This window comes from Danio rerio, chromosome 10, assembly GCF_049306965.1.
Source record: "Danio rerio strain Tuebingen ecotype United States chromosome 10, GRCz12tu, whole genome shotgun sequence".
Classification (NCBI taxonomy): Eukaryota; Metazoa; Chordata; class Actinopteri; order Cypriniformes; family Danionidae; genus Danio; species Danio rerio.
In genome coordinates, this window is record NC_133185.1 from 25,321,897 (window position 1) to 25,346,124 (window position 24,228).

A 24,228-nucleotide genomic window follows, 5' to 3' on the forward strand; every position below is an offset into this window, starting at 1 on the left:
GATCTGCCGATGGAGAGACAAACATGCAGACAGAAAGATAGATACATAGACAAGATAGATAGATAGATAGATAGATAGATAGACAGACAGACAGACAGACAGACAGACAGACAGACAGACAGACAGACAGACAGACAGACAGACAGACAGACAGACAGACAGACAGACAGATAGATAGATAGATAGATAGATAGATAGATAGATAGATAGATAGATAGATAGATAGATAGATAGATGTCAGTCAGAAAGATAGCTAGACAGATAGATGAACAGTCAGACAGATAGACAAATGTACACTGGTCATTACTTTATTGATTTGTTTAGCAGATGCTCATTTGAGCTCATATACAACACAAAAACAGACAAACACACAACCTATGCAGTGTTTATTAACCAGTATTTGTCCAACAGCAAGAACACACACAGATTATTCTGCCGCCTCGTAGACAAAAGCTCATCTATCAGTTACATTACAGCTTCACTCCATCAGAGGAGGGCTTAATTCTCTCAGTTTGTGTTTTGGGTTTAGAGTGAGCTGAGGGTCAGAGGGATCAGCAGGACGGTCAGCAGCAGGATGGGGCTGGAGCTCAGGCTCAGGGCGCTGCCGGGCTCCCCGTGGCTGTGGGAGCGATGAGGGCCGTTGCAGTCGTCATTATAGCAGCACTCCAGCTTCATCTCTCCATTGCTCATGTGAGACTTGTCACAGAACGACTTATAAGCGCATGACTTCATTACAGAGTCTGCGGAGGAGAAACACGTAGAGGATTTAGAAATACACAACACATCATTTTCACTCTCATCACAAAAAGCATTCCTTAAATCCAAGCATTGCTGAATGATACGTCAGACAATCCTCAGTTTTGTTGAGTTTCACAGGAGCTGACTCTGGCCCATTTCCACTGATTGGTACAGTACAGTACGGGTCCCCTTTATCAGGCTTGTGTTTCCACTGCCAAAAGGGTGCCAATGGTATCCTTTTGGTAGGCATGGTGTAGGACAGAAAGTTTCATTTGATGTCATTCTCGCTGGAGGAAATGTCAAAGTAAAGCTGTATGGGTCATTTATATATCATATGAGAAGCATTTCTCACAAAACAGATGCTTTATACACATAAATAGTTGTGTATACATGTTCATGACTAACCTTTCTAAGAACATGATTTGATTTTAACTGCAGATCAATGATGTGAAATAGCCTACTGTAACGTCTGCAATCATATAAAATAAATAAATAAATGCAACACATTTGAACACATACAGGCCCTTCCAGTCTTTACTTCCAGTCTCTTTACTCCAGTGAGAATGATGTCATCTAAAACTTTCTGTCGTACACCATGCCTACCAAAAGGATACCATTGGCACCCTTTTGGCAGTGGAAACGCAAGCCCGATAAAGGGGACCCGTACCAAGCTATACGTACCATTTGCATAATTTGACTTCCAACTAAAAGCCTGCAGTCCATTATGGCCTGTTTCCACTGGGTGGTACGGTATGGTTAGGCACACATTTATTTCTATTTCTACTGTCAAAAGGTACCAAAAATCAAACGTACCATACCACTTTTTCCTTTTCCACTGAATGTTTTGCTTTTTGGTAAGTTCTGACAGTGGAAACAGCCATAAAAGTGTGCCCAACCACATTGTACCAAACTATACCATACTGTACCGTACCACTCAGTGGAAACAGGCCAATATCGAAAAACAATACCAAAATGGATATTCGTTATCCATAACAAGGTTTTGGAAAATAAATAAATTTCTATTTAATTCATCTTTATTTCTATAGCACTTTTACAATGTAGATTGTGTCAAAGAAGCTTAACTTAAAAGTTCTAGTAAATTGAAATTGAAACTGCATCAGACCAGTTTTCAGAGTTGAAGTTCAGTTTAGTTCAGTTCAGTGTGGTTTAATTTTTACTGATAAGAGTCCAAACCCAAAGACCAAATCCATCAATCAGCAGCTTCAAAAGTCCCAAAATTGAATAAAAAAATTATTTTCTTTGACTCAGATCTGATAGAGGAATCCACACATCCAGTCAAATTATGTTCTTATTGTTTTGTTTTATTAATTATTATATTTAATGTGATTTATTGCAGTATTTGCAGGTTTATTAACTGTATCTAATATTTTGAAATGGTTCCTTTTAATTTCACTATTGCAAGACTGCATGTTCATTAAATTGTACCTGCAAATGATCTGTAAGCCAATCTTGTATGTGTCTGTATGTGAATAAAAACATTATTCTAAACAACATATTAAAAAACATCTTACTGAGAAACATTTAGTGTAATTTATACTAGTGCTGGGCAAAAATGCAATCTCAATAATTATTTTCAATATTGAATGGTAATGATATATATTTCAATATAAGTTATTAATGCTTCCAGATTTTAAAGAGTACCCCATTAAATGACGGAAGCCACAAAAATTAGAGGGTCCAATAAATTGCAAACACATTTTTGGACGATAAATTTCCGGTGGCTGAAAGTTCAGTACTTCTGTAATATTAACACACGTTTATATTCCCATTGTTGCATATTTCTGCTGTGTGATTGGCTCTTTGATCAATGTAGTATAAAAAAGTCCAGAGCTTGTCATTGTTATTGACATTAATTTTATTCGATATATGGTTTATTGGCCCAGCCCTACTTTAAACTCACTCAGTCATCCCTAATGTTTGCAACTCCCTGATGCGAGTGCAAATCCCTAATGCCAACTCTTACTCAACACAGAAATAAAGAGGGAAGTCTCCCTCCTGTGGTCAGGAAGTGAATTGAAAGTGTGCGTGTGCGCCAACAGTATTTGACTGTGACTTGCATATGCAAGCGGAAACACGCAGTTTCACACATGCAATGTGTTGTATTGTTATTGCCTTTAATTATAACATAACCAAAAATTCCTGTTAAACTTTCAAATTCCACCAACAAGTACTTTTGGCCTGGGCTTTAATTTATAAACATTAATTTATAAACACAATTTTACTCCTCACACATTTTTTTTGAATAACCAAAATATTTTATATTAAATAAATCTTTGTTTTTTAGTTTTTTTAATGAAATTTTTTTATATTTATTTTAGAATATAACATACCAGTAAGTCCCAAAAATGTCACTATTGTTATGGGAGCTAAAACATCAGGAATTACTTTGCTCCTTAAAAATTGCAATCATCTCCCTCCTAATAAAGCCGACCTTTCTGATCCGACAGAGACGTTTATAGGTAAAAATTTGTTTTTCAAATTAAAAAGAATACAAAATTAGATTTTTTTTTTTTTTTTATGAAAAAGTTGTTACATTGTCCCCTGTAATCTCTTATTGGAAAAATATTTAAAGATTTGAAATGGGAAAAATATGGTCTTTGCAAAAAAAAAAAAAAAAAATCCTCACTAACAAGGTCAAAGAAGTGTCTTTTAAATTAATCAACACATTTTATCCTATTAAACAATTTTTGAAAAAGATTTATTCTAATATTGATGTAAAATGTTAATTTTGTCAATTTCATACTGAAACTGTTTTTCATTTATTTTGGGATTGTGATTATGCTGTACAAGTTTGGAAACATATTGGCTCATTTACTAATGATAATATACAGCGGGATATTTCTGTTAATTTTAAATAAATTAGTTTTTGTTAAATTGTTTTTGAATAATTTTCATACTATGAATCTGCCTCTACTAAGTGAAATGCGAGTTTTGTTATAAATTGAATTTATTTTCTTTGTAAATTCCATATCCACAAATGCAAATTTACTAATACCAAACCATATTTTTCTGTTTTTTTTTTTTTTGCAAGTATTTAGTCATTATTTACATTTAATTTCATTATCTGAAAATAAGAAAGCAAACAGAACTATTTCATTTTATAAGGTCTTTAATTTATATACTGTAATTAATTCTTGAATTTATATCTTGTTCTTTATGTTTATTTTTTCTTTCTTTCCTTCTCTCTTTTGTATCTTTTTTCATTGACAATGTAATTCATACTCTGTATTGTAAAAAATTTTGCTACAAACTTGTCAACAGTTTTTTTGCAAATAAAGAAAATAGTTATTGGCGTATTTTCCTGGAATTCATCAAGTCACACAATATAGCAATACCAGTCATTTTTAACCTTTTTGTGACTTTTATTTAGTCCCCATTAGGAAAACAGCCCATAAATTACACCAAATGATGTATTTCAAAATGTAAAACTGGAATATATTCATTTGAGGGTTAAGTTTAGGGGTAGCACTGGGAGAAGTGGACAACATACAGTCTGTACAGACTGTACACGGCAACACAATGTGTGTGTGTTGTTTGTACTCACTGTGGCTGGTAATAGTGGAGCAGGCATCTGCATGAGCGGGACACACAGTGGAGCCCTGCCGGAAACACTCGTCTGAGTTACTCGCCACACATGAGTAACACTTCAAGCCGTCACCTTCACATGCCGGACAACAGAACACAGCTGATCTGAGATTAAACCACATCTACACACAAACTAGCCATCGTTTCAGTCCCAATTAGACATGGATATATTCGATGTAAACATAATAAATAAATACAAAGCAAATAAATTCATTTTAAACAGGAAATACATTTCTAATTCCATTGCAAAATAAATAATTGTAGTAATTAATATGAATAAACGATTAATTGTATATACTTACAAATAGTGTTTGCAAACATTTAATTAACATCTTTATAATTTATGCATACATTTACATGTTTGTATTAATTGTAAATTGTACAATCATAATAAGTAATATGTTTTATAACAATAATCATCATTTTAAAATCATAAATTAATAATTACTTACTATTTAGAATGTGCTTTTTTTTTTTTTTTACAAATATAACATCAACAATAAATAAACTGCTAATAATTATTAAAAATTATCTTTGCATTTAGTTATTAATAAATGCAGAGTAATAAATAAATAAACAGTAAATAAATACTTCATATATGAATAATAATATATGAATTATTTTTCAGTACTGAGCTGCAGCTGGAAGGGCATTGGCTGTGTAAAACATATCTTGGCTAAGTTGGCGGTTCATTCTGTTGTGATGACACCAGATGAATATACGGACTAAGCAGAAGGAAAATGAATGAATGAATATATATATATATATATATATATATATATATATATAATAAATTTATTTATTTACTGTTTGTTTATTATTCTGTAATAATTGTATATAAATGTGGCAGTAACAATTCTAATTAATAATTTACAAATTATGTAAAAATTTAAAATTTATTTAATATAAAACAATAATTACTTTTCATTTGTATCATTACCATTATTGACATTAAGAAACTGTGCTGTTAGAAATAAAATTTCAGATTAATTTCTAATAATTATAATTAAATACATAAAAATATAAATATAATAATAATGTAAAATAATCATATTAATTGTAAATAATAATGATAAATTACAAAAATGCACATCTTACACAACTCTCGTAGATTTGTAAATATCTATTACAGGAATATCAACAATCACAGCATTAAAATTAACCATAAATCAATATAAAAAAACTTGTATGTACTGCCTTTCTATTTGATGCAGATACTCACTGTGTATGACAGCAGCCAACAGGACAAGCATGGCGAGGAGAGTCTTCATGTTGAGGAGTTTCAGGAGAGACCGGCAGGAACAGTGTGGAGGAATTAAACACAAAACACCTCAGCAGCTCCTCTCCATAATCCCATACTGCTCATCCATCACCTGAGCTTTACACCGGATTAACACACACACGCACAATATCTCAATGATCGACAGAAAACAAGACGAAGAGGAGGAATAGACCTGCAAAACTAAAAAAATAAAAGAGCAACGAATTTAACATATGTACCTTTATTGATCCAGACGATTCTAACACAGTTATAATACGGATATCACAAAACAAAAAGTTTACGTACCAGATGGTGACTTCAGAAGAAATTGTCACTGTTTTCATGTGTAAACTACATTTTGATAGTTGTTTGGCATATTATTTGTGGTTTTGCAGCATTTCACTTGCCGTATAATTGTGCTTTGAAATATAGACAGTGTCTTTGCGGGTGCACATGTTAATACCCAGACTACAATGTCACCAGATATGCCTCATAAGAAGAGATAGAAGAGATTAGCCGTGCAACACAATTTACAAAGAGACAATCATTTCAGTGAAGGTATTTCATGAGTGCAGCATGAATATGTGTGCCCAAAAACACTCTTCAAAGGCTTAGTTCAAACCAAAGACGAAAAGCCTGTCAATCATTTACTCAAATTATTGATACTTTAATCAGAATGAAAATTGTTTATTATAAAAAATAAGTGATTTAAAGAAGGTGACCAGGTGTCTAAGATGCATTTTAAGTAGTTCAGTGGTCAAAATATACGAATGATCTATTTTTAAACTGTCATGGGCATGGGACAATAACCATTTTTAAGGTTTAACGTTGTTTGGAAAAGTCAAGGTTTTAAAACGGCCAAAATGTTCTGCAATACCATTCCTATGGCATATGCAAGACTTTTCGTTTATGTTTTTTTTTTTTTTTGAAAGATATTCAAAGATGCCATTATAAACTGTAAAAAAAATCTGTGTTTTTGAAATGAACGAAGACAGCAGAAGTCAATGGTTTATTTGGATTATTTAGTCTGACATGTTTACTGTTCTAAAATATTTTCTTAAAATAAAATATATTGTGTTCAAAAAGGAAAAGAGCATATATTAGAGCAGTAATCACAATACCATAAAACCGACATCCAAAGTTATCATACCGTGAGAGTCTTATACCAGCCCATGTCTAGTCGAGGGTGCTCTATGACAATTGATCATTTTAATAATATTTGGAAGTCAAACTCACTCTTATCGTTTTTGATTTAACAAAAAATACACTAAAATTAGAGAAATGGTAACAACTGTGACTTTACAAAAACAAATACATATGAAAACAGGATTTTTATATTTCTCATTTTCTTAATATTGACAACTTTTCAATTTCATGTTAGTGCTTTTGGAAATGGACCATTTCATATTCATTATGTTCTCTCTGCACATTAAACGGTTTCAGTTGTAATTTTCGAACTTACTATTTTACTACAGTATTGTGTTTAGGAGTCATGACAGGACATTTCATTAATTAACCGTTAAACATGTCTGCAATCCTCTGTATTTTGTATGTACGTGCTGTATTACGTTTTTACTTTAATGTACGATGAATAGGTAGTTAGTACAGTATGAGATTACCTTGAGATGACACGATGGCGCAGTGGGTAGCACGATCGCCTCGCCCTCACAGCAAGAAGGTCGCTCGTTGTGGCGAAGGCGTTTCTGTGTGGAGTTTGCATGCTCTCCATGTGTTCGGGTTCCTTTCCTCCGGGTGTTCCAATTTCCCCCACAGCCCAAAGACATATGGTATAGGTGAATTGAATAAGCTAAATTGCCCGTAGTGCAAGTGTGTGAACGCAGGAGTTTATGGGTGTTTCCCCAGTGTTGGGTTGCAGCTGGAAGGGTGTCCGCGGTGTATGCTGGATAAGTAGGCGGTTCATTCCACTGTGGCGTGACTGGCGACCCCAGATTAATAAAGGGATTAAGCCGAAAAAAATGAATGAATGAGTAATAATATCTCTTTATAGGCTAACTGATGTCAAAAGCATTGTTTTCTTCCTGTTTCAGTTGTTCTTCATCAAAAAAAAAAAACTAGTAGCGACATCTGATAATCATTGTGGCTCTCAGCGCCCTCTGTAGGTCAAAATAATCAAATTGTTACTGAAAAATTATTAATACCTTAATTTTGCTTTATTTATTTATTTTATTCATGCAGCATACTTTCATATGATTCTACGGAGACCCGGAAGGGACATGATGGTGGGGGAAAATGGGTGGAAAAAAGAAAACTGGGTGGGAGAAAAAAATTGATGGGAGAAAAAAGTGATAGGAAAATATATTTTTAAAAAGTTTTTGCTCCCTCGCAAAGATGATTTGGTAAAATATGCAGAATTGTATTGTAATAGTAAAATAAAGGAGAATATTGGTAAAAACTGCAGGGTTCACAGAAGTGAGCAGGAGGTGTTTGTTAAACACCAATTTTGCAAAGGAATGCAAAAACCTAAAAATTCATATTTTTTTTATCACTAAGTTTTGTTTTGTTTTTTCCTCGCACCAATTTTTTCCCCACCATCACATCCCTTCTGGGTCTCCTTATGTTTCAAATGTGCTGTAGAAATTATGCATTTCCAAGGATGGACTCAAAAAAACCAAGATATCTGTTCATCCAAATTTTGCAGAAGTATATTATCCAGTGAACATAGTCAGCCTTTGATGTGGATCAAACTAAATGATCAAAATTGTCCTAAAACAAGAATAGATGTTGTTCAATAGTTTTACAATTTCCACAAACTTTTTATGATCCATTTCAAATGTTGACTAGTGTAGACTTTCAGCAGAGGAACAAAAATCTCTCAAATGCTTTAAATACAACTGAATTTAAATTAACTGCTTTAAATACATATTTAAATAATCACTGAAAACAAACCCAACAGATCACTCAGATCTTTAGGATCAAATAAACTAGAAATTCAGTTTGAGTTGAGTTCAGTCAAAGCAGGGTGAATCAGCTTTCAGCCACTACGCCCCTCGCTGCTGGAATCAGCTTCCAAGAAATGATCAGATGTGTTTTAACATTAGGCACCTTTAAATCAAGACTGAAAACACATCTGTTTAGCTGTGCCTTTACTGAATGAGCACTGTGCTACGTCCGACAGATCGCATTATTATGTTTTTCTTTTCTTTTTTTATTCTTTAATAACCTGTTTAACACATTTTAATCGGTTTTAATCTGTTTTTAATCATTTTAATCAATGTTTTTAATACTTGTCTTTTTTATTCTTGTTTACGTAAAGTATTTTGAATTGCCACTGTGCATGAAACGTGCTATATAAATAAACTTGCCTTGCCTTGCATAAATAAATTTACATGTATAGTCAGAAAGATGAATGAATTTCTTGTGGGTTTGGAACAACTTGCTTTAAAGTTCATGTAGTGTCATAATTTCAGGAAAATATTATAGTGTAATTAAAGATTCATTAAATTTACTAAAATATTCATACGGGCTGAATGTAAACAAACTAGTATAATTTAGAAATGTTCCACTTAATTTATTTAAATTTAGTCCATATACATATTTTTCAGCCTATTTTAAAATATCAACACCAGAAACTCATCAAGCTAATTATTACTTTATTCAGGGGATGCATTTATGCACAAAATATATATTAGTCAATGGGATATCTGTGCAACTCTCTCCCTCTCTCTCTTCCACTATACAAACATTAATAACACAATAAAAGCACTTCTTTCTTTTCATAAAAATATACACAGGTCAGTGAGTACTGTAAAGAACAGCAACATCTTCTTGAAACAATAACACAACAATTTACAGGCTCTATTTCTCCACACAACCCGGAAATGTTTGGCACATGAAGAGCGGTTTCATTTGGCAGTTGGTTATTCTGAGCTGAAATATTGCATAAGATACTGTAGCACAGAGGAATTGTGGGTATAAACAACATCAACAACAACAACAACAGCCATTAGAAAGCATCACTTCAGAAATTCAGGCACACTGTAGCAAGTCTGGCTAAGGATTGTCAATTCTAGTAACAAGTTCATTGAATGACTTGAAAGTGATTCGGTCCATAGACATCAACTGACTCAGCACAAGAAAACAGAGAGTAAACTTGGGTCGAACTTCATAAATCATGCAAATGATGAAAATTAAAGTATTTCATTAATAAGTGCTTTCAGTTTGCTTCTGTGTTGTCCGATTTGGCAAAGCAAGCGCTTTAATAATTAAGCGCTTTTTTGATAATTACGAATGATTATGACAATGAGGAAATGACTACAAATAATTAAACCATCGGGACTTCTGAAAACATGACGAATTATGATCATTTCTCACCTACAATCCAGCAAGAAAAACAAGGTATGGAATATTACGAATTCAATACCATTGACACGATGGCCCAATCCCAATATTTTTGTACCCCTACCCCTTGGCCTTTAAAACATATTGGTAAGAGGAAGGGCTTACTCCTGAAAAAGGGACACCACTACAACATCAGCACACATCATCATATGTCATCGCCATCTCTTGCTTCACATGAGATCAATGTTGGCGACTGCTGTAGTTATTCCAGTTGTGTTACTTTTTGGTATTCATTTTCAGTAAATCACTGAAGGCATACGCCACGTAAATCATAACAATATAATGTGGTAATAAGATCGAAATACTGTGCACTTACAAAGTGGCCATATTCATCATGTAAACACACAAAATCAACATTAACATAGCAGACACTGTTAAAAGCTCATTCCCAGCCACTAGACTTTTCTGAAGGGTACTCCAGTGTCATCAAGTGACAATGATGTGGGACTGCTATACAAGAGTTATTGTTATGGATTATAGATAGCGAAATTTAGCCGTATTGTTTATTTATTTATTTTTTAAAGCATGACGGTAAAACACAATCGCCATTATGAATGTATTAAAACAAGCTTGTTTGCTGTAAAAATCCTTAATAATGACAAATTTGTGCATCTCCTACATCTGTGAGCAGCCGTTGTTGTAGTTGGTGTATTCTGGGAAATTATTTTACCCCTTGGTTTTGAGTGTGGTCCTAAAAAATCTCCATTTCAAAGGGTATCTAGCCCTTCCCCTTAGCCCTACACCTTCAGGCTAAAAAGAATTGGGACATAGGAGTAAGGGCTAAGGGGTAGGATTGGGATAGAATTGGGATTGGGCCTATATGTGTTGAGATATGACGTCAGGATGGATATTATGATGTCATAATGTATACTGCAATGTCAGAATGCCATTATGATGTCATAATGAGTGAGGCACTTACAACGGCAGATTTAAAAATATTTTGTATTTAGCTTATAATTAAAAAAAAGCACTATATTACTCTTCAGTTTAAACATGCATACTTGCTATTTAATTATGTTTTGTTGCTATGGCAATTTTACATAGAAAAGTTTAGTTTTTCGCACTTCTGTTTTTATTTTATGTCATGTAGCTACACTACTGAAGTATACAGTTGAAGTCAGAATTATTAGCCCCCCTTTGATTTTTTTAAATTATTCCCCAAATTATGTTGAACAGAGCAAGGAAATTTTTTGTTTTATTTCAGCAAGAATAAAAGCAGTTTTTAATTTTTTAAAAGCCATTTTAAGGTCAAATTTATTAGCCCCTTTAAGCTATATATGTTTTCAGGTAGTCTACAAAACAAACCATTGTTATACAACACCTTGCCTAATTATCCTAACCTGCCTAGTTAACCTAATTAACCTAGTTAAGCCTTTAAATGTCTCTTTAAGCTGAATACTAGTGTCTTAAAAATATCTAGTCAATTATTATTTACTGTTATCATGGCTAAGATAAAAGAGATTACTTATTAGAAACGAGTTATTAAAACTGTTATGTTTAGAAATGTGTTGAAAAAATCTCTCTGTTAAACACAAATTGGAGAAAAAAATGAACAGCTAGGCTAATAATTCCGACTTTGACTGTAGTTTACCGTATTTTCCATTCACACAATTACAAGTGCCTCACTAGCCTAGATTGTTGAGACAAGTCAGGGGAGATATTTTGTAGTAATTAGCATTAAACCACCAGTGATTTCAACTGATTTCAACTTATTTGTGCTGAACCTGGAACTTTGCTTTCAAATCCGTATGATGACCTCTAATATATAATCAAATAATTACACAGGTAACACTTACAGTACTTTCCAATGCAAGTAACGTATCTAAAAGAAGTTGAATATAATATGATTTGCTCCCTCCATTACAAATAGCAGCAGTGCGATCATGTAAACTATGAACAAGGCCAAAGTCCCTCAATGCATGTCTGTTCCTTTACACGAACATCTGAACAGAGTTTCTCCCAAATGCTCAAATGTGGGTGGTTTTTCCAGCCATCCGTATTTTATACAACCAAATTGAGGTGCAAGTCCCACGTCAGCACTTTTTTGATTCTGTAAAGAGCGTCTGGGGCCGTTTTATTTGATCCTTCTTCAGCTCATATCTAGTTGTTTCTTCCATTGCCTGAGCCAGACTCATGGAAAAGTGACTTCTTTCCCCAAAAGAAAAAAATGCAAGATCCAGAGACGTTGTTGGTCGGGGTGGGTTTGGATCAGACATGGCATTATAAGCAGGATTTCTTTTCTCTTAGTCCGTTGTGCCCAGTTTTGCAATGAGCTCATCACAAATTTTAGTGAGCTCTTCAATTTCTTGATTCTGGAAATAATAACAGGGATTTTTAAACATTTTTTTTAGAAACAAGTCTTTGACTTTACACAGGGTTCCCACTCTTTCATGGACACCAGATTCAAGGACTTTTATTTTAAACCACGCATCTTTTTAATTCATAACCCAGCATATGTAGTGCCATAAAAAGTCCTTACTGTACTTAACATTAAATATTTATATTAAAAGTGTTGAATTTATTTATAGTAATCATCAGAAAACTTTAATAAAATTTGTTGAATTAAAAAAAATGATTAAATGTGCATTATTAGTCATTTTTATCGTAAAAATAAAAAAATTATGTAAGATTTTTAAATAAAGAATATCTCTGTTTTTGCTTTGTTTTTGACAGCAAATAATACCAAAAACTAATTTTATTTCAAATTTAATTCAAGCACTTTGAAGGACCTAATACTTTCCAGGCCTTGAATCCGTATGTCTGAAATTCAAGTGCTATCCAGACTTTCATGAAGCGTGGTAACCCTGGTTACATGATGTGTTGTGTTGTGGAGGTGTATGTGTGAGAGTTTACCTTCTGTTCGAGCGCCCGCTCCAGGGAGTCCACCTTCATCTGCTCTTTTCTCAGGCTGGCATTCAGCGCCACACTCTCTGCATTGGCCTTAGATCGCACCTGAGCTATTTCCTCATTCGCTCTGCAAAAGCAAACACAGATTAGAGATCAATCAAGTCTACAAAAAAGTCAAGTTATGTTTAGATATCTTTTATATAAGTGCATACAGCTTATGGATTTCTTTTCTGGACTATACATTTTAATTGTTAAAACATTTATGTTCACGTTTTTGTCAAATTCCAGCACTATTTACAGCTAATTCTAAATTTTATAACTTGTTTTCATCATGTCAACGTTTTCTGCATTGCAGAAATCATTGGGATATACAGTAATTATCATACTTTGATGGCTGGGTGATATCATTTGAGACTTATTAGTAGGCCCAAACGGAATCTGCGCGAGCAAGAATTCCGCAGTTTTCGCAGATTTTCCGCAGAATTCCGCAGATTTCTGCAGATTTTTAGCCCATCATTAATTCTGTTAATTAACTTGAGTTAAAGTGTAAATCTAAATTTATTTAGTTTTTATTCAGTAATTTATTACTTTTTTTTTCATGTATTAAGGTTTTAGTTTTGATACTCCGCTGGATACTCCCAAAATAATTCCGCAGAAATCTGCAGATTTTTACCAAACTTCTCCGCAGAAATAGCAAAAAACATCCGCAGATTCCGTCTGGCCCTACTTATTAGTCTAGCTGTACTGTGTTTACATCGCTGCCTGGCATATAACTCATAGTAACATGACTTAGCTACCTCTCTGCAAATATATTTGAGCATATTAGTTGGTTGATCTCTATTGGCTCTTGGTAAAGCACAAGTCGCAAATGTTCTTGAGATTACACAGATGAGTAAATGAGTTATTATGGGAAATGCTAATGTTTGTGGAAAGTCCATTTATTTGATCAAAACTGACAGGGAATTACCTGTACATTTAAAACATTTATTGTACACCTTCCAGCCAATCAGAATGAAAAATGACAACAGACCATGATTTAACTTAAATAAATAGTGGATGGGTTTCTGCAAAACAACAGCAGTGCAAGGGAAAATGGATATACACTGGAAAACAATACCGACACTTCTACTTTTTTTAGCTTTAGCATACCACAATTTTTTCTTGTCAACACTTTGATATTGGCTTGAAAGAATTTGAGGTAGTTTTATGTTTTTTTAGCATGTTTTGAAACATTGCTAGCATGTTTTAGCACTCTGCTAACATGTTGCTAACAATTAAGCACATCAAAAATATAGGATATGACTTCAATCATCTGATTTCAAGCAGAATTACTATAAAATAAAGACGTTACTTGAAGTTTAACATTACAGTATATCATTCATTCATTCCTTTTCCTTCAGCTTAGTCACTTATTTATCAGGGGTCACCACAGTGAAATGAACTGCCAACTATTCTGTCATTTGTTTTACGCAGCGGATGCCCTTCCAGCCGCAACCCTGTACTGGGAAATTACAATATATCACGTTTCAGAATTTGGTAGAAAATTACTTATATTGAAAGACATTTTCTCCAGGATGCATTGATAAAAAGAAATGAGCATATGGAAAACTGAGGGATCAATTTTAATAGTGTAATATCATTCTTACTTGTCAAGTTTCTCCTCAGCGTGGATTTTGAGGGTCTGATAACGCTGTTCCTCCTGCCTCACACGTGTAAGGTAATCCTGAGCGCACTTCTTCAGCACTTCCTCATTCTGAGAAGAGACCAGCAGAATTATCAGTACATGATCATTTATGTATCCAGCATTCTGAACATTAAAGAGAATATTTGACCTTCTTAAAGCCTTCGAGGACAGTCTTCATATTTTCGTAGCGCCTGAACAGATCAGACAGCGATCGCTCCACTGAGTTAAGGTCAGCGAGAGCCTGATCTCTCTCTAAAGTTAACTGCTGGACACTTTTCTGAGATCCTATGTTCTTTCGCTGCTCGTCTTCTGTATTTCCAGGAAACAAAAAAGCAGCAATTTAGAAATATGCAAACTAAAATATTATTAAAAATGATGTTGGTGAGTTCCGATCACTCACCTATCATCTGCGCTACCGTCTTCTCATATTCATCCACTATTTTCCTAAGGTGGGATACAGAATTTATTAATGTTTAAAAGGTTTTAGTGTTACAACAACTGCAAGGTGACTTTTAAAGGTAAGCATGTTGACTCAGTGGCCACATGTACAATAAATGTAACCTTTAAAGTCAGGCCCTGTAGAAGCTTTGAGGTAGATATATATAATAAATATACTTTTACAACCAACACTTCTTTTATACTACATTTGTAAATTGAATGTTTCATTTGTAATGATTTGTACAACTACTTTGCCTCATGAAAGCCATTAAATACAGTTTTTATTTGTCTTTCTGTCTGATTTTCATATATTTCTTTGCTTCAAATCAAAGCTTGTAAGGTTGGGAATCAACTCATAGCTGCTTACTTAAGTAATGTGCAAAATGTATTGTTTAAAAAGACTTACAAATTAATTTCACTTAAAGAAAAATGAAAGACTAAAAAGATGGAAGATGAAATAATTTTTGATACACTTTCTTTCAATTCTCCCATAAATAATTATCAGTATAAGTTAAACTTCTTTGTTCATTTAAACTATTTGACTGTACAATGCAGGTATTAAGCTCGGTGCATTCTGGGAAGGGCTCTAGATAAGAATGTACCTCATTTCAGTGACCTCCAGTTTACCCTCCTCATATTTCCTCTTCCATTCATTGGCTTCAATCTCTTTGGCAATTATCTACAGGTAAAACACACACAGACATGCGGACACACTTTTAAATTCAATTTCAGATTGCAATTTCAGACAAAAGAAACATAAACCAACTTGCTCATTTAATAAAAGTGATAAATATACTGTTTTCATTCCTATATAGTCTTGATTAATTTAGTTTTTCAGAACAGTGTACCTCTTCTCTGATCAGCGTGAGCACTGCTGCTTTATCAATCTCACTGAGAGGGATGGAATCGAGCCCTGGACTTGTCTTCACTATGGTCTCACTGTCTGAAGAGCTCAGAGTATAACTTTTACACAGACTCTCACTCTGCAGAACAAACATGAATGCAGAAATTACACATTATTTGTAAACTTTATAACATTAAATGGTAATTACATGGTAACATCTACATTTTTTTCCCATTAAGATGAAACAATGACTACAGTCTTTCCTCTGACCCAGTTATTAGTTTGCCCTTGAGCAGATTAAGGCCTGTGGACATCATAATCTTCTTAATGGGCTTATAATTATGAGTCATTGTCATGCAGATATATAGCTCTGCTCTGCTATTATAGCTCATGTGTTTATAGTACTCTGATACAGGAATGTATTGAATAACAATTGCCATAACTAATATATATATTGTAGTAACCAATAAAAGCTTACCGGAGAGGAGAGATCTTTTTCTTCAAATTGCTCTGTTATTCCTACTGGCAGATCTGAAATAAATAATTAAATAAATAAATTAAATGATCAATTATTTAAAGAGTCAACTATTGGTGGTTCATTTCTCTGTGGTGACCACTGATAAATAAGGGAATAAACCGAAGGAAAATGAATGAATGAATGAATGAATGAATGAATGAATGAATGAATGAAATGTCACTTTGTTTGAATTGTTTGTAATAATGTTTATAGATCATTACAATGTGGCCATGAACATTTCCTGCAACTATTTTTTAACTGCAGCAAGAGGCAATTTAATCATATCATGATAACTTTTGAACAGCTGTCATAACATTATTTATCAATATGTGGACATTTTTGGATTTTTGGAAACTATGTTTGAGAGTTTAATAAGGTACAGCATCACAGTCTGGCTTGGCAACTTTTCTGTGCAGCTGAGATCTAAAGTAGTTTGTTTAATTCACACTGGCTGGAAAATTATTGGTGTAACAGAGCAGATGTCACTGCAGATTATGTATGAACAGGACGCATTAAGATGTGCTGAACGAGTTTGAGACGTATCACATGTTCTGCACAAGGAGTATGAGCTTGGGGAAAAGGTTCAAAGTACCATGTTGTAGATTAAATAGATATAAGAATTATTTTTATCCTATGAGCATTAAATAATAGTGGCGGCTTAAACTGAGAGTATCTGTTTTTGCTTTTATATATATATATATATATATATATATATATATATATATATATATATGGAGAGGGGCATGTAACTTATATTTATTGAAATACTTATTTGTTGTATTGTTTTTTTTTCATGTTTGTGATGACTGCAGCTGAGGGCAGGAGCCCAAGACAAATTTCCCTAACTGGGACAGTAAAAATTTTTTTACCTTTACCTTAACTTATGGAAATTAAAAATGTAATAATAGGTTAGGACCATTGTTATTGTTTGCATGCCTCCATATGGTCTATATAGAGAGATTTAGAATCAGGAAAATGTGAACAGGAAAATATCAATAAACATTTTAAATAATATGAGAATATAAAAGCCTAAAAAAGCATATAAAATCTCTCTGAGACGTTAAAGAAAACTGAAAACAATTCATAAAGTAGCCAATAGAGGGCACACAAGTCTAGTGTGAGAAACAGTCTCACTTGCAATCAGACCAAGCGCAGAACTAAATTCATTTTCATTTCATCCTCACAAAACCACTAAATTTAAAGAAAATTAAAAAGCTGGAATATCTATGGAAACAACACGGAACGGTAAAAGCCGTATTTTGATTTAAAGACAATGTAACGGGGATTATCACTACGCCATGGTCGTTAATAGTAGGCTATTTACTTAAAACTGTTTGCGTTATTTTCAGGCCTGTAACCAGGGGGGTTCGAAAGATCCACCCACCACAGATCCAGAATTTGTCTCATACATTAGCTAATTTGTCCAATTTGGACAGCTATGCCATCATTCATTCATTTTCTTTTCAGCTTAATCCCTTTATTAATTTGGGGTCGCCACAGGGGAATGAACCACCAACTTATTCAGCATATGTCATTACACAGCGGATGCCCTTTCAGCTGCAACCCATCACTGGAAAATATCCATACACACTCATTCACACACACTCATACACTACAGACAATTTTGCCCACCCAATTTACCAATACCACATGTTTTTGGACTTGGAAACCAGAGCACCCGGAGGAAACTCACGTGAACACGGGGTGAACATGCAAACTCCACACAGAAATGCCAACTGACCAAGCCGAGGCTCGAACCAGTGACCTTCTTGCTGTGAGGCGACCGAGCTACCCATTGCACCTCCGTGACACCCTTCACAGGTAAGTGTAGGTTTATATTTGTAATGTATTTTTTGCATTTATTAACTCGTTGCAGATTCCCGAACAACTTTTTAAGTAACGTTAGCTATTGCCTTTATTGTTGCATTGTGTTAGTTTAGAAAAATGATTTATACTATAGCATATTTATACACAAGGATACAGTCACTTGCTCTCTTCTTGACCATTCCAATTAAGGCAGCATGATATTGGAAAAAACTGACATTGACATGCTTTGTTTTTTCTGCAATATATATTGCAATATGAATAAAATTTCACAATAATGCTTAAGCAACTATGTGGAAAGAATACATAGTTTTACATTGGTTGGGATGATTTTGCATGTAAACGCATCTGCATAAAATATTCAAAATTATCCAAAATAAGGCAAAATACAATAAACAAATTAAAGAAAATCAAATATGCAACCACTGATTTGATTTCATTTTGATGACTATGATGTATTGTGTGTGTTGTACTGTAAGTGTATATTGTAATATTTATATATATTTTTATATTGTTAAACTTGTAACAACTTTTTGCCCACGTATGGAGGATGAACTCTGCTAAAACAATAAATAGGTAATTATGCAAATACATACAAAAAAGACTAAAGAAATCCATAAATTCCTGCATTAATAAGACATTAAATAAATAAATATGAAAATAAAAAAAAACATATATAAAATGTATATAAAATTACACGAATGTTGGGGAAAAAGGCTATGACAAATCGAAAGCTTATTTTTCCCCCTTTCAAACGTTTATTCATTTCTTGAACGTAGTTCCGTATTTACTTTTCCTCAGGTCAACATGCTAATGCGAATGATTGAATAAACATTCGGAAGAGGGGAAAATAATATTTCCCCAACACTATTCATTATTTATAAATTTATTTATGCAGGAATTTGTGGATTTTATAAACATTTATTTGTTTATTTGCATATTTATTTGTTTATTATTTTATTTACGCTGAAATTTATGCAGAAATATTTATTTATTTACTCATTTATTTAAATATTTGCGTATTTATTTATTTATTGTTTTTGCAGGTTTCGTCGCTACCCAGGGACTACATATGTAAATTAGCTTTGTAGCTAACTCTGGCACAATATGTCATGTTGTACATTGTCCCTGTAAAAATAAATAAATAAATAAATGAGTAAATAGATAAATAAAGTACAGTTGAAAACAAAAATAAAGTTGAAAATAAAAAAAATTCAGTAATCAAATAACATGTTCTGATCAGAATTATTAAATCCCTTTGAATATTTTTTTTTCCTTTTTTAAATATTTCCTAAATGATGTTTAAAAGAGCAAGGACGTTTTCAGGAGAAAGTCTTGTTTGTTTTATTTTGGCTAAAAGCAGAATAAATAGGAAAACTAAAAAAGCAGTTTTTAATTGTTTTAAATAACATTTTAATGTTAAAATTATTAGTCCCTTTAAGCTATATATTTTTCGATGTCTTCAGAACAAACCATCATTATACAATAACTTGCCTAATTACCCTAACCTGCCTAGTTAACCTAATTAACCTAATTAAGCCTTTAACTGTCACTTTAAGCTGAATAAAATTGTCTTGAAAAAATAACTAGTCAAATATTATTTACTGTTATCTTGGCAAAGATAAAATTAATCAGTTATTAGAAATCAGTTATTAGAAATTAGTTATTAAAACTATTATGTTCAGAAATGTGTTGAAAAAATCTTCTCTCAGAAATTGAAGGGGAAAATAAACAGGGGGGCTAATAATTCAGGGGGGCTAATAATCCTGACTTCAATTGTTTATAACTCCAACTTCATATTGTAGATTCTGCAATGTGACTTTTGCAGATTCGTACATTGAGATATCGATGCTGAAACTATATATTGTGCAGCCGTAATTTCAATATGGAGTATAGCTTTTGTATAGAGTCACACAAACACATCCACTAATGAGGCATCAATGCATATATTTCAGTGGGATCTCTGCTTCAACAACTACATTACCTAATGAATTTCATCGACTTCATGTGACAAAGAAAACAATCTTGCAAAACATCTGCTCTCATGTGGCTCAATATATCTTATTTATAACTGAATAGGATAAACAGGGTTGTCTCCAACTGTGTACTGTGCAAATTAACCAGCCAAGAGAACAGAGGGCTCTTTTCTTCCTAAAAAAAGAGAGGAGCAAACACAACAAGCAAGTCTGTTTCGCATTCACCAGAGTTGTGTGTCTGCACAATACCTCCAAACTGTCCGACCAAACACAGCAGTGCTTGTTAGACCTCATTAGTGACAGATTGACCCACTCTCTAATGATTATTGATTCATTATCTGAGAATAAACACGAACTGAGCAGCACAATGCTCACAAACATTCCCTCACCATCTGCAGTCTTGGTACAGGTGGTTGTTTTGTAGTCTGAAAACTCCTCTGTCCCGTCCTTTTGGATCATGACAGTGGAGGCCAATTTCTCTTCGTCTGTGGCATGATGGACTCGGTTGGACAGTTTAGACCCGGAGTCCTCCTGCACATCATTCTCCTGTGAATTCAAAAGTATATTATAGACATGATACACTTTATACACACCATGAATAATTATATTCATGTTATAAGAAGCTAAAATGCTAAGCATACTAAACAGCATTTCAATTCAGGTGAAATAATTGAACTGTCTTCAAAATTATTTATGGCATGTCAAACTTTGTTCTTAAAAATGTCTCTAGAACAAAAGCACGGGACATGGTGACCTGTTTTGGAAACTGCATCCAGTTTCTCTCCCTCACACACATGCAAACTATTGTCCTGGTTAAGAGAGGGCAGTAACATAGAGATACTGCATTTAATAAATGAGGGTTTGCTCAGACTAGAATATTGGGAGAGAGAGAGAAAAAGAGAGAGAGAGAGAGAGAGAGAGAGAGAGAGAGAGAGACTGTGAGGAGCATCTTTGCTGAGTCACTGCAGTAACTATAGAGTCCAAGACAATACCGCAATCCTCGATTATATTTACTTGTGCCACAAAAACACACACACAGAGACATATTATGCACAGCTAACAAGATGAGATTAAACTATTCTCAAAATGCGCTGATAAAGATATGATTGATGATGATCTAACCACCAATCAAATAGTGTAATGTGAGTTTAATATTTTCAAAATGTAGTTAGAGGTCCTTCAAGGGAAAATGTTGCAAACTATATAAAAAAAGTCAAGAAAACTTTATGTTGATGTTTTAACAGATTTATTCTGTGTTACTAACATGGTTCTTTCCATTGCTAAGTGTATATTATCATGTTACAATTTACAAAACATTGCTAGAATATTGTTAACATGCTTTAACGCGCTGAGAAATATGGCTTTAACAAGTTGAATATTAGCAATAATAGCCACATAGAGAAAAATGCATACAATTTAGAGTTTATTGGAAATCTTACCTGATCACAGACATCCAGGACTAAGGACTGATTCTCATACTTCTTGACTTTACATGAATTCCTGCAGAAAGAATAGTTATTACATCAGTATATACATGTAAGAAACATTTTTTTCACAATTGTAACTTTTTAAAGTCTACAGTATTGACATGTGCGGTAGGTTAATGGTATTATTACGTCACAGATATTTTATATATTATTATTGATATATTGACCTGGCTGTTGTTTACTCTTGACACTTGTCATGATGTTTTTCTCAAATTTAGAACATCTTGTCAATGGATAATGCACAGTTGTTCATAGACTTTTAAGTAAACATTGAGGAAAAGTTATCATAAACAATAATAATTAAAATCATTAAAAACAATCTTTCATTCATAATTTTACAAATAGATATGTTTAAAATTATGCACCTTAGCATCAAATAAAACACAACAAATAAATAAAAAAATCAAATAAATCAAATTGCCACACTTTTGTTGGTAGGAAAATATATTATATATATATTTTATATGCATCCATTTAACTTTGATTTGCTAAGATTACTTGATTTAGATGTTGTGTTGTCCACATGCCTCCTCATTCATTTCCCTTTTTCTGTGTTGTGTATTGCTTTTATTTATTGTTTAATCACATGTTTTTATTTCACATGACTTTTCAGGGCTAAAAATGATTTAACAAATTGATCTCTGACCACACCAAAAATAAATAAATTATTATTTCTTAGCCACAAATTGTAAATGTGTCAAAACAAGCAAAATATAGCTGTTTACATGCACTTTTTAATTCAACAACTGATCTTTAAAAATAAATTACATTTAAAAATAACTATTGTCATGTATCTAAAATATGCACAGTAATCTGACCTGGCTAAAGGTCCCAGATCACCAGTTCACTACACATAATTAGTGAGTTAATCTCATATTAAAGCAATGTTATTGTAAAAAAAATATAAAATTAAATTATATTAACAAAAAGAACTGTAAGCAAAAGAAAGCAGGTAAGAAGAAACATGCAATGATAATGAAAGGATGATCACACACACACTGTAAATGTTAGATCTGCTAATCTGTTCAAAGAATAATTAAAACTAAGGCAGTGACCACTGCTGCTTACAAAAGGATATTTTTATATATTTTTGAGGACTGTGGGTGCAAGATCATTGCTTTTTGTCCAGTCTATTTCAAAGAGAATCGATCGCAGCAGTTGCATTTCCATAAGGCACGGTTGCTTCGTGCAAGTAAACGGGGGCGTGCACGCTTTTTAAAAGTCGCGCGTATCACAACACCTGTGCGCGCAAGTGATCATCCTCTCATTCTGTATTCACCTGCTTTCTTTTGCTCACGCGAACAGTTTTTTTGTCAGTGGTGCTGCTTCTCGATTCTAAGATCACATTTGCACAAATATTTAGCCATCCTTATTGTCGAATCCTGCTTTTAATAGAACTGCAATTTAAGCGTTACTTTCAACCAGCCAAAGTGGCTGGTGGGAGTGTCTGTCTAACAGCTTACTCGCATTTGGTGGGTTGATAGCTGTTAATATCAAGCCCTATGTGTGTATGTGTATATATATATATATATATATATATATATATATATATATATATATATATATATATATATATATATATATATATATATATATATATATATATAGATGTTGATGTGCCTGCAAATGTGTTTAAAGCTAAAGCTTTAGCATAGGTGCTGCAGTCACACCTGTGGGTGTGATTAAAAATGCTAAATTTTGCTAAAATAATAAATATATTTAACATTTAAACTCCATTATATCCCATATAACCAGTATCATCAGCATTAGGGTGGCCAGTCAGCCTATTATCTAGATTTTAACACTTTAAATTCATTGGCTAACCACTCAAAAAATAGTGATAGTCATTCTATTCAAAACAAACAACCTACCATACTTATTTACAATCTACAAACCGATAAGTGCTTGATAATAACACTTCAGTGAAAATACCAATCTAAACTACTAATCTGCTAATCTGATGGTTACAGTGAAAGGGTCATACTTAAAAATCGTTACAAAACGCCCATGGTCTAAATCAATACTGTCTGCCTGAACAGTTTGAATACAATAAAATAAGACCTTCTGCCCTAGTTTGTTTGGAGGACTGATACTGCACGTGGTTCGTAGCCACAGGGCAGTTCAGCCTTCAGCAAAGCTCATGACATGCAATGGGACAGAAGAGGTTACAGTCATAGTACAGGAAAGGAGGGCAGGAGAGGATACTTACAATAGAAAACAGAGAAACCGCACTTGCTCAGTGGTCCTGAGGACGGTATGACAGAGGGAGGGACGGGGAGGGAGAAAGCAGACACAGAGAGGAGGGGATGTGGAGAGGGACGTGCCGTAAGACATTAGAGGGCAAAAACGAAGCATGAAAAAAAATTAGGTAGGAGTGAGATCAAGCTTCCTGGCTTCCCAAACAAATAGGAGCTGGTTAGTCAATGCCATAGTTTAGTGAAAAGTGTACAGCATGACAGTGTAAATATGACTGCCATGACATTTTTGACAGTAAACTGTGATATTGGGCCATGTGAAAGATGTGTGATTAGACTATCAGTTGAGATGTAAAAAAAAAACAAATAGAACACCAACAATAAAATAAAAACACAAAGTGAAAAGAATGTAACATGTTAGTGGATGCAAACTGCTCGCCCTTGCTAATTTT

The 24,228-nt window shown here is 33.5% G+C and overlaps 2 protein-coding genes across 15 annotated transcripts in view; both read right to left on the reverse strand.

Annotated features, from left to right (window-relative positions):
• Window positions 1-294: 294 nt before the first annotated feature.
• si:ch211-113d22.2 lies at window positions 295-8,733 on the reverse strand. 9 transcript variants are annotated; one of them, XM_073914641.1, is made up of 4 exons: window positions 7,225-8,733; window positions 5,567-5,722; window positions 4,304-4,444; window positions 295-740 (listed from the first exon to the last, which is right to left on the reverse strand). In XM_073914641.1, the coding sequence occupies exons 2-4, from the start codon at window positions 5,613-5,615 to the stop codon at window positions 526-528; spliced, it is 405 nt and encodes a 134-aa protein (XP_073770742.1). In that variant the 5' UTR covers window positions 5,616-5,722; window positions 7,225-8,733; the 3' UTR covers window positions 295-525. The 9 variants fall into 9 exon arrangements, with proteins under 9 accessions (XP_073770742.1, XP_073770747.1, XP_073770745.1 ...); XM_073914646.1 differs by having other exon boundaries at window positions 4,304-4,417; window positions 5,567-5,717; window positions 7,225-7,832; XM_073914644.1 differs by having other exon boundaries at window positions 4,304-4,417; window positions 7,225-7,832.
• A 466-nt stretch (window positions 8,734-9,199) lies between these two features.
• The window catches only part of tacc1 (transforming, acidic coiled-coil containing protein 1), a 45,822-nt gene continuing 30,793 nt past the window's right edge, over window positions 9,200-24,228 (reverse strand). For 3 of the 6 annotated variants that reach the window (XM_068223946.2, XM_021479323.3, XM_021479322.3), the window contains exons 4-14: window positions 23,791-23,826; window positions 21,534-21,594; window positions 20,484-20,640; window positions 16,256-16,308; window positions 15,782-15,916; window positions 15,536-15,612; window positions 14,896-14,939; window positions 14,644-14,804; window positions 14,458-14,564; window positions 12,818-12,938; window positions 9,200-12,276 (exon numbers count right to left, since the gene is read on the reverse strand). In XM_068223946.2, the coding sequence (XP_068080047.1) occupies window positions 12,208-12,276; window positions 12,818-12,938; window positions 14,458-14,564; window positions 14,644-14,804; window positions 14,896-14,939; window positions 15,536-15,612; window positions 15,782-15,916; window positions 16,256-16,308; window positions 20,484-20,640; window positions 21,534-21,594; window positions 23,791-23,826 (1,021 nt within the window). In that variant the 3' untranslated portion in view covers window positions 9,200-12,207. The remainder of the gene's footprint in view (window positions 12,277-12,817; window positions 12,939-14,457; window positions 14,565-14,643; window positions 14,805-14,895; window positions 14,940-15,535; window positions 15,613-15,781; window positions 15,917-16,255; window positions 16,309-20,483; window positions 20,641-21,533; window positions 21,595-23,790; window positions 23,827-24,228) is intronic. The other 3 variants (XM_068223947.2, XM_073914638.1, XM_688981.11) reach the window with 1 other exon arrangement.